At 33.8% G+C, this 11,046-nt stretch overlaps 1 protein-coding gene and 1 long non-coding RNA gene across 2 annotated transcripts; one reads left to right on the top strand and one right to left on the bottom strand.

The window, feature by feature from the left end:
• The first annotated feature begins 17 nt into the window (after window positions 1-17).
• Window positions 18-1,119, top strand: LOC126726086 (uncharacterized). Its single transcript, XR_007655680.1, has 2 exons — window positions 18-233; window positions 327-1,119. It is a non-coding gene; the product is annotated as an uncharacterized LOC126726086 (long non-coding RNA).
• A 495-nt stretch (window positions 1,120-1,614) lies between these two features.
• On the bottom strand, window positions 1,615-3,414 carry LOC126726085 (uncharacterized). The gene is made up of 2 exons (XM_050431216.1): window positions 3,154-3,414; window positions 1,615-2,628 (listed from the first exon to the last, which is right to left on the bottom strand). The coding sequence occupies exons 1-2, from the start codon at window positions 3,366-3,368 to the stop codon at window positions 1,779-1,781; spliced, it is 1,065 nt and encodes a 354-aa protein (XP_050287173.1). The 5' UTR covers window positions 3,369-3,414; the 3' UTR covers window positions 1,615-1,778.
• Between the last annotated feature and the right edge of the window lie 7,632 nt (window positions 3,415-11,046).

The following is an 11,046-nucleotide window of genomic DNA, read 5'->3' as shown; positions in this document are numbered from 1 at the left end:
GCCATTATTATGATAACATCTAATGAAAAGACTTCGTTAAATATTTGAAATAGTATTTGCTGAGGTATTTCAATGTATGATGCTTTAGTCTGCCAAATTCCTTGCTGATATGTACTGCTATATTTTCACTGGGTTCTAACTCGAAGTGGCCTTTCTCTGGAGCACAAACTTCCTGGTGAAGATGTTACATTAGGCGAAGCTTTGATGGCCTAACTATTATCTATGTTAAGCAGGTTACTTATTGCCCTCTATTTTACATTATACAGTTCAATATTGTCCTATTGCTTAGTCTGACCAATGTGTTTTCCCCTTTCCTTCAAAATTAGGTACTTGACTTAATAAGCAAGGGTGGGATAAAGGGGATTGCCCACATCACAGGTGGTGGTTTCACAGAAAATATACCTTGAGTGTTTCCAAAAGGGCTTGGTGCTGTCATCCATAATAACTCCTGGGAAGTACCAAGTGTGTTAATTGGATTCAAGAGGTAAAATGTATTCTTTGTGTTGGAAATATTGAGAAAAGATGAAGTGATTGTTGGCAGAGTACTTCTGTCATCCTCATAGTTTTTTTTTTCATTGTCTGGTTTTCTTCGACCACCTATATATTTTTCTTGAAAACATAAATTTTTTTTTTCTTACTTTTTAATTAGGCAGGAAAAATCGAGGATGCTGAGATGAGGCGGACTTTTAACATGGGCATTGGGATGGTTCTAGTTGTGAGCAAGGAAGCATCTTATAGAATACTTGAGAGCGGAAATGGAGCTTATAAAAGCATACTGGATTGGTGAGGTTGTAAGTGGTGAAGGAGTGAGCTACCATTAAATTGTTGTATCATTAGTGTTGTATGCTGGGTTTTTTTTTTTTTTTTTTTTGGTGAAAGTTATGCTGGTTTTTCGTTTGCATTAGATGAGATGAATTATATACTGAGTTGCAGCATAAATTTCTATTGTAATTCATGGATGAAGGAATTGGTCACATCAAAGCTGTTTTGTAGGACTTCATGACTTTTAATTACCAACAATTAGAGGTTTTGGTTGATGGCTGTGAGATTAATTATATAGCGAGTTGCAGCATAAATTTCTGTTGTAATTCATGGATGAAGGAATTGTTCACATCTAAACTGTTTGTAGGACTTCATGGCTTTTAATTACCAACAATTGGTGGTTTTGGTTGATGGCTGTTAAAGGTCAGTTTCTTAGTAGGACATTGTACATCAGGGATGTGCTGTATGTGATAACTTCAAAATTAAAACATTCTGTGATCATGGATAAAAGCTTAATGGCTGTTAATAGTAGATTGGTATCTTCCAAGTTCTTTTACATTTTGGTCTTGCTTTAAATCATCAAGGGGTAAATCATTAAAGCACCTTCAATTTAAGTTTCTATAAGATATTTATTTCTGGTTTGTTTCAGGAATTAGCCAATTACCATCAAGATTAATCTGGAGCTTTAAATTTCTATAGTGTTCTCAACCCCTTGCTCTGTTGGTTGTGAAGGATAACCAGAATAGTTAGAGACTGGCTACTGGAGTTGTAGGAAAACACAAATCTAAATCTCTCAATATATTACCATGAAGGTGTAATTGATCTAGCAATCAAAATAGTGTCAAAGATCCAGTCAAAATGTGAGATGCCCATATTAGCTTTGTTCCCTCTCCACCCAAAAAATTAATAATAAATAAATAAAATAAACTCACAATTAAAGGATAGAAAAGAAGAGAAAAAAGAGAGGAGAGGAAATGAAGACTTGGTGGGTACTCTTTCAATGGTTGCCCTTGTTCTCAACATGCTCTTTTCACCTTCAAATTTTGTCCTGATACTGCTCTCTTACAGTTTCTGACTGTCACAGTGACATTCCTAGCAACTTTTGGGCTTTCATTGTCAAATCCCCTAATTTCCCACTCAAGTTCTTCGGCGAAAGATCTTTCTGTTCTACTGTTATTATCTCTCCGGTGGGAAAAACCACTATCACTTCTTACATAGTCATCTTGTAAATGCTTCCATCTATCTTGTCTAAGAACGGGTGCTCTCCTTCCATTTACCAGTGGCGTACCTACCAAATTCTGCGCATTGAACATCCTCATTTCTTGCTGGTTCATACAAGCTGCTGATTTTCTTAAGTTTTTGCCGCTGTGTTGTGCCTCAATTTGCAAAACCAAGTGCTGGGTTTCTGTCCCATTGTTCTTGAACTCACTGGACTGGCTGTTGCTCCAGATTGTATTCTGATCAAGTTGAGGATGAACGTGGCTTCTGGGGTCTAAGCTGTGAGCCTTTTGAAACCTTTGTTTATTGCGTGCTTTCTCTTTCTCTGTCCCTAAGCGATTCTTGCACTGAAATTGTTGCTGCCAATTGTCAAAGCCACAAGGATTGCAACAAATGCTGGACGACTCAAGTAATCTGGGGATGAGATTCTTTGGCGGATATCTGAGAGGAGGAGAAACTATTAGAGGAATCTGATTCTGGTGAGCCAAGGGAACCCATGGAACTTCCCTTCTTTTAGAACTAAATCTTGTATCCGCTGGTTTCTGTTCTGGGCTCCTACTTGGGGGATCTGACTGTATTATGTCGAACACATGCGCGGCTGGTGCAGGTATGTTTTCTTTACATGACTTCTCACTCTGAGCCTTGTTTCTGTCAGAAATTGTGTTTGTAATATAATGGTTATATTAGAAATAAGGTGGCATTAGAGAATAAAATCCATTTGTACCAGCTGGGTTAACAGTTTGAAATTTTGAAACATTAGACATATAAACAACCTATAGATACTGAAATGTAGTAAAGTAAAGGAGAGAACATGTCTTGAATTTTCATTATTCCACACAACTCAGCCTCGTTCAACTAATAGCTTAATTGTCATCGATTTGTTAAATCAAGTAAAAAAAACATGCCAAAAGACTTGTATCTTAACTAGTAATGCCAAAAGACTTGTAGCTTAACTAGTTTTTTTTTTTTTTTTTAACCGATAAATCCCCAATTCAAAATTCCCAACAAAGAAAAAAAAAATTTAAGGAAAAACTGATAATCTTAAAAGTTATAGATTAACACTATATAAAGACAATAAAACATAGAAATACCCAACATTTTTTTCATTTTGTCTAATAACCAGACAGTGACTAATAATTGCATTTGAATAGAAAAGCTTATAGGAAAAGGCACCTTATGTTGGAAAGATGTATTAAATCTTGGTCGAGTTTTCTCCAGTCAATGCCTCGTTCCTGGAGAACAACTTCTCTAGGTCTTGCAGACCCAAATGGGTTTGCTTTCTGCTTCTGAATCTGATGCGGCTGAGCTTGAGCTTCTTCTTCTTCTTCTTTCTCTACCTCATCTGCCCATGAAAAGGCCGCAAACCCATATTTGCTTTCTCTTTCCATCTCTTTCTCTCGCTTCCGAGTCTCAACGGCTATACAACCATTTGAATTTCAAAAGTTAGAAAGGTTGGTTTATTATCCCTTGTCCGTGACAGAATTTATATGAAGTATAGTATTAAAACTGCCAGCTATTCCTGCTAAATTTAGGAGAACATGTCACCTGCCACTTGTGCATATGCAATCCTGCCATATATAAGAGGTTTATCCAATAAAAATGAGATGCATTAATAATAAAAAAATTTAAAAAAAAAGCCAAGCAGACTTTTTTTTGAAACCAAGTAGACATTTTAAAACCATCTAAGCAATTGCAATTTGCAGCTCACACTAACTAAACACGTCTTAGTAGTACTTTTGTTTGTGCAACCAATTAGGATATACCCCTCCCATTCGATCTTCAAATTCCTTCCGGTCTTTATATAATATTTAGATGTAAGATACATGTGTGATGTTTAAAAAGCAAATAAATGCTACGTGTCATACTTCTAGCTTAAAATTTGAGGGAATTGGAGAACTTAAATGGAGTAAATATAGGTGAACCTTCAAAATATCTTCTTAGAGTTAGGGAAATGTAGCTACTACCCTACTCCACCTCCCTTTTTCTTTTTAGTTGTAATAGCATTCTAAATCAATAAAATTCTTTACTTTTCATGCTCTTTTATTCCTTGCACCTTTAATTTGTGCTCTTTAAATTTATGTCATTTACTTCTCTTGCTATTTACTTTCCGAATTATTTACTTTTATGTCACTTAAATTATTGCGTTTTTTTTTTCTTGTTCAAAGGTTGTGTTTTCCCTTATATTTGATATGTGTATAGGCTATGTGTGAAGGTTTTTGCCTTCTTTTACACATAGACATACTAAAGCCCATTGATTTAAAAGAAAAGGCAACCTTACACCATGTTAAATATTTAATATGGTGAGTGGAGGCTTGTCCTTTTGCACCACCATTTTGGTTTGAAATGGGTATAAAGATCTAATTCAGGTGCGTCTTCCTAGTCTAAACCCTATACCCTAACTCAATATAGCGAGTGGAGGACTAGCCTTGTGCACCACTAATTTGATTTTTCATGGGTATAGAGGTTTACTCAAAGAAGATTTCATTTACTTTAAATTCATCTAAATTCGTGCATTGTCTTCAAATTCTTTTATAGCTTTATGTATTTACATTATACCTTTATGCCTTTAAATTCCTTTATTGCTTTATGCATTTACATTCCTTTATAGCTTTATGTCTTTAAAGTCCTTTATGATTTATGTATTTACGTTCCTTTAATGTTTTAAGTCTTTAAATTACGCCTTTATATTAAGCCTCATTTATTTTCCTTGTTATCTTCTAATGGGTGCAAAGGTTCAAAGGTGTGATGAGATGTAGCATAAAATACTTAACACACCCACAAACACATAAATCTCATCACACTACTATTGGAAGAAGCAGCAACCCTAAATTAGTTATTGAATAAGAGTGTATACCTCAAATTGAAATGAATGGAAAATTATGATACTAAAGCCCCTCCCCCGGACAAAGAAAGAGCCTTAAAGCACGCGTGAAGCTTGTGCAATAAGGCTAGTTACTAAACAGCACCCCCCCCCCCCCCTACACACACATAAAATTTGGCTACAAACTTGGTTATAGCCAATGACTACAACTTCCACTTAAAAACTTAAGGGTCCAGCTCCCCTCCCGTTTCAAACTCTCATGTTTTCTGCAGTTTTAATATAGATGAAAGACACTTGGCAGACCAACAATCTAAAGGCTAAAAAAAACCCACGTCATTCTCTCTCTCTCTCTCTCTCTCTCTCTCAATTACGGACCAAGCAAACCCACTGTCATACTCATACACCCATCATGTGAAATACAATTTTTTCTTCTTTATAATTTTTCTTTCTTTCCCTTTCCTTGCTCCAATATCATCACTGTCAACTGGGTATTTAAGCTAAGACAAGATCTCGCTAGAGAAGAAAGCATCACCCAAATTGGCATCACCCAAATTTATAAAATTTTTTGGAAAAATTCAAAGAACCCAGAAGAGGTAAAGCAAGAACTCTCTCAAAATTTGTCTCTCCGTTTGCCTCAAAAAGAAACCCCAAGAATAACCTTGCAAAACCCATAACAATAAAATCAAAGAAATTTAAGCCACATACCAGTACCCATAATCAACCACCCATCCATCAAATATATCACAAAATGAAGTGCCATAGACAAAAAGAGAGAGGAGTAATCATGTAGCAGTGATGAAATCAGTAGCAAGAGGGAAAGACATAGACGTTGGAAATTAGGTATATAAAATCAAAGAAAAATTTGTTAAGCTTCTAAGTATTTGTAGCAACGATCTTGATGTGCTGGCCACGCGTCTCAGATGGTGCCTCCGACATTATTTTCAACAACTCCTTCCTGTCCTTTGCCAATGGTGTTGGGTGTATGTATGATCGATAGTGCCTTGTGGGTTTGCTTGGCCGTGAAAACTTCTAAGTAATTGAGAGAGAAAGAGAGACAAAATTGAGAGAGAATGACATGGGGTTTTATTAGCCTTTCGATTGTTGGTCTGCCAAGTGTCCTTCATCTATATTAAAATAGGAGAAAACATGAGAGTTTGAAACGGGAGAGGAGTTGGACCCAAAACTTAACATAGCTACGTATTTTGAAAATCTAATTGTTGGGTTATTCACTATTTGATCTATAGACTTACTTTTTTGCATAATTTTTAAACTATAAAATTTAAATATTTGATTGGTGACATAACTATTGATCTTTGAGCTTCTGAAAATTTTGCAAGCATAGAGATATAAAAAGAAAATGTAATCCAACAAGTTTGTAATCAAACACTTGGCATGAATCTTAAGATATTCATTTTCACATTTAAGATCATCAACAAGTTTGTTAGACAAAACAAGTTTAGCATCCAAGTTCACATTCAAACATTCAAACTCCTTTAGTTTTTCAAGAGAATGTTCAGCAAATTTCTTATACTTTTCAATCAATTTGTTGGATTCATTGAGCTTAGCAATCGAATCATTCTTTTCACAAACGAGCTTGCTCAAATTCTCATGAAACTTCTTAACCTTTTTCTTCAAGAGGTTGACATTTGGAATTTAAATAACACCCAAAGAGTCATGTAACATGTCATCACAAGCATGAGGATAAACAATCATAGAGGCATTTTCATAAACACATGACATTTTCGCGGGTCACTCACAACTTGGCTTGAGTCGCGAAGTGACTCATGAAATACAGCCTAACACTTGACTCTTCAGCTTCCAACATGTGCTTCTCATGTGACTTTCGTGGGTTGCACTACTTGCGAGACATGTCGCGAGATCAACTTCTTGAGCAATCTTCACCAACTTAATACTAAACCCATTACAAATAAATCCCACAAAATACTAGTAAATAAATTAATGAAATTACAACACTTTCTGTCATAGAATAAGCCAACATAAATATTATGTGAAAAACCATAACTTAACAGCTCTAATTATATTAAAGGAGTTCATCTTAGTTTAAGTTAAACTAGCATCAGCATAAGCTATTTTCATATGAAGGAGTTCTTGTTTCTCACCTTCCCTGCTTTTTTCATTTTATTAAACGTTTTTTATATTCAAATTTTCATTTGTTACTTTAAGGGCAAGTTTAAGTACCACTACGCACCCTTGGTGCGGTGGTGACTCCAGAAGTATAAATGCTTGTGATGTGTAGGGACAAGGGACGGGGTTCAAGTCTTTAGGAGAAAGCTTCACATACATATACACTTAGATTAGGCTAGAGTAGAAATTCTATTTTGTATAAAAAAAAAAAGGGGGGGAAGTTTAATTAAGTGTTGAAAGGTCGGTTAAGCATTTGAATGACCTTAGTATTAAATCCTAGGATAAATAATCTTAGGAAACATGAAATCAATAACCTTATATATCATTCATGTTCAAAAAATATAAGTCTATAATAGAAAGTGTTGGGGTTAAAATATTGACTTCGGTTAACTAATTCAATTACTTAAGTTGATTAATTATTTAAATTAAATACAAATCAAGTGGAGTTACAATCAAATCACCAAACTAAATTAGATGCAGCAAAAAATAAATTTGATACAACGATTTAATCACGATGGGGAAAATCTTCGCATATATAAACCCTATTGGGTGAATTTCAAGTCAGCACTCTCAAAGAATCCACTAATCAAGAATCAAATGATTACAAGTATATAATTGATCTTAACCTACTGGCCTATACCAAAATGCGAACCTATAGTTGAACTTACTAACCTATGCCCAATCGAACTTGTTCTTGTAGAGACTTCTCCTTGCACGAATCCTAGTACCTGACTAATAGCATAACAACTTGATTGTTGTTGTAAAATGTAGAGTTCCTCAATCAACCCTTGTAGATCTAGAAGCAACTTGGTACATAACCTTAAGGCACACAAGGAGTCACAGCAGCTCTTGTAAAGCATGTATCTCAACATATGTCTTTGTGTATATGATAACAGTTGTAAAAGATAGCTTTTATATGCTTTGGAAACTTAGTGTATCAAAAATTTAGAAAACCCTTGTCATCAAGGGTCAAAAATAGATCTTAAAATTCAAAATCCATGAATCATGATAGATTGAGAGGTATCGAGTCTGATATCGAGGTTCTTACATCTCAATAGATCGAGAGGTACGAGCCAAATGCGAGATCTTTTGTTCTAGCTTTTCTTGTATGGATTTAGACCTTCTAGAATTCCTAGGGTACTCTACCACATTAGAGTTTTTTTTTTTTTTAATCTTGACCTCTCATTTAAAAACCAATGGTTTAGATTACACCATGTCATTAATTCTTGAATAAAACCTTAAAAATAGATGCCACATCAGCTATTAAAATAGACATGTCACATTTTGAATTTATTTTTAGTTTTAAAAAAATTTAAAAACTCAAATCTGAACCCTAATCTTACTGCTGTGCCAACACCCAACTTCACCAAAACTGGTCTCCGGTGAGATCTCAGTGTTGAAATGAATAGAAAACCTGGCAACAATTTTTAATGACAAAAACAAAAAATAATAATGATTTGTAGAACCATTATTAACATACGTCTATGCAAATTATGTTTCTCTGGTTGTTGCATTTTTGAATTACTAGTATACTTGCTCTTTATGCGTAATGTCTTAGGACAATTTTTGTACCAATTTTTTTCTAAGTTAGTTTCTGTACCCAATTGAATTCAGTATTATATCATTTTATTTGGTAAGTAGAGCCCATACCTGTAAAATAGAGAAATGACTTTCCCTGTAACAAAAGGTTCGCACTTCTGTCTATAACCTAGATCTGAAAATGCAGCCTCTTCACCTTGCCACTCAAGCTCTTGGCAACCCAACCCATACAGCTCCTCCACTCGCCCCACTCCAGCAAAATATCTCCCTACTAGCTGCCAAGTTCTCTATTCATTCTGGCGTAGAGATCTCGCCGGAGACAAGTTTGGTGCCATTGGTGTTGGCATAGCAACAAGATTGTGTTCAGATTTGAGTTTTTAAAACTAAAAATAAATTCAAAATGTGACATGTTTATTTTAATAGTTGATGTGGCATCTATTTTTAAGGTTTTGTTCTAGAATTAATGACATGGTGAAATCTAAACCATTGGTTTTTAAATGAGAGGTTAAAATTAAAAGAACTCTATGTAGTAAAGTACCTTAGGAACTCTAGAAGATTTGAATCATTTCTTATACTATTTCTTGAATATTTTTTATTAGTCATTAACCCGCGTGATGCATGGGATAGTTAAATAAAAAAATTAATTAATCAACCTCATGATAAAAAGAAAAGACTAAAGAAATCATTAAGAGGTTGATTTGCCCATGAAGAAAAAATTTAAAAGAACGAAAAAAAAAAAAGAAAGGGAAAACTATTCACAAAGAATTGCAACCGTTGTATGTTTACCTAGCTAGGCTCAAAGCCAGAATCCAAATAAGATTTTGCAACAATAAAAACATACAACTTCATATTAATTGTAAATCATGCACCTTAAGACTCAATTTATCCAGAATTTTAATAAACACTATTGCCACATTTATCTTAGTTCTAGACATTTAATTTACACATAAACCAATAGCAACCGCAATTAGCTATCACGGTTACTCAATGCTATGACAATCTTGACACAAGCATTCTCCTTCTAAAATCTCATCTCTTTCCTATAAACCAATTGAAGAAGAATAATCCATACATGCTTAGAACTACAGTAATACAGAGAAACAAATATGCCTATATTTAGCTGGAATATTGCAAGCAGAAGAACAAAGACAAAGGCAAAAGCAAAACTTAAATGCTATGATCCATACAAGCTAAGAACTACAATAATTCTTTGCATCATCGTGGTAAAGGTTGAGCATGAGAAAGTCAATTCACAACTATAAATAATTATAGATATAAACATGTTTGGAACTCTGTTTTAACATAGGAAATTGCAAAAGGCTACTAATATAATTCCTATGATAGTATTTGCTGTTGAAATTGTAACTTGGTCTAAAATATAAGTTATATAACTTAGTTATATATGATTAAGCAAGATGGGGATGGTATTATATATAATAAATTTGAGGCAAAGATTCAGAGAGAGGGTTGAGAGAGACTTAACAAATAGCAAGCTTTAATGAACACCTTTATCACTATGCAAAACTAAAAAGCATATTACAGATTTTTAAATGAATTTTAAGTTGGATGATACAAAAAAATTCAATACCAATGATGGAAACTTTTTTTTTCCTACAAAAGAAACAAAAAAAGTGGTATTACAACAATTTTCCATTTATGGCTTGAATGAAACATACAAAATACAGATTGTGTTTGAACAAAGTAAATTAGTAAAACAACAGGTTATTAGCTTCCAAAATTAAAACTTAACTCCTAATCCCTTACAGCTAATATGAATATTGGAGCAATATCATGCACTCCACAATCTCTTAGATGTTAAGCTCCAACAAATTACATCAGATGTAATCCCGAAAACAAATTTCTTTATTTATGTATTTATATATGTTTTGGCTTGTGGTAGACCCACTTCCTTTGTGACTAAAATACTCCATTCTAATCTCAAAAAAATCTAAATACAAAAGCTACTGCTCTTGGCGTAATATGCAAAGCTTCTAAATTTGATTAGCACTTATCTTAAAATATGTAAGACTGACGAATTAATTAATTTCTACAGGACATACCAGCAATTTTTCAAGATCAGAGAAAGGATATTACCATTCATCTCTTTGAAGGCTTATAAGATGCAAAGATAAAATGCGCATAGTGTGGCTAAATTATCTACGATACAAAAATAAATATGAACATAGTGAGTCGACACCATCTAAGCTACTCCACATCAAACACAGGGCGAGGAAAACCATCTAAACAAAAACTAATTGGAAAGTTACATTTGAAACAAAAAATACATACATGCATTTATGATACCAATTTCAGCATGTAATACAAATTTTGAAGAGTATCAAACCAAACCCATAAAAAAAAAAAAAAAAAAGTGAATAATTGCTGTTTTTTTTTTTTTTTTTTTTTTGGTAACAATTAGGAAAGCAGCCATTTTCACTATATTCAATCCTCAAATAATAGGTTGAGTCAAAATAATAAACAAATAGATAACGTATCTTTTTTTCTTTTTTTTTTCAATGCCTTAAAACAAAGATTTACTAAGCAGGTAACTAAATTCGAAT

The sequence above is a fragment of the Quercus robur genome, chromosome 5 (genome assembly GCF_932294415.1).
Source record: "Quercus robur chromosome 5, dhQueRobu3.1, whole genome shotgun sequence".
NCBI lineage: Eukaryota > Viridiplantae > Streptophyta > Magnoliopsida > Fagales > Fagaceae > Quercus > Quercus robur.
Note: the sequence above shows the minus strand (reverse complement) of the source record. Positions and strands in the feature narration are given on the sequence as shown.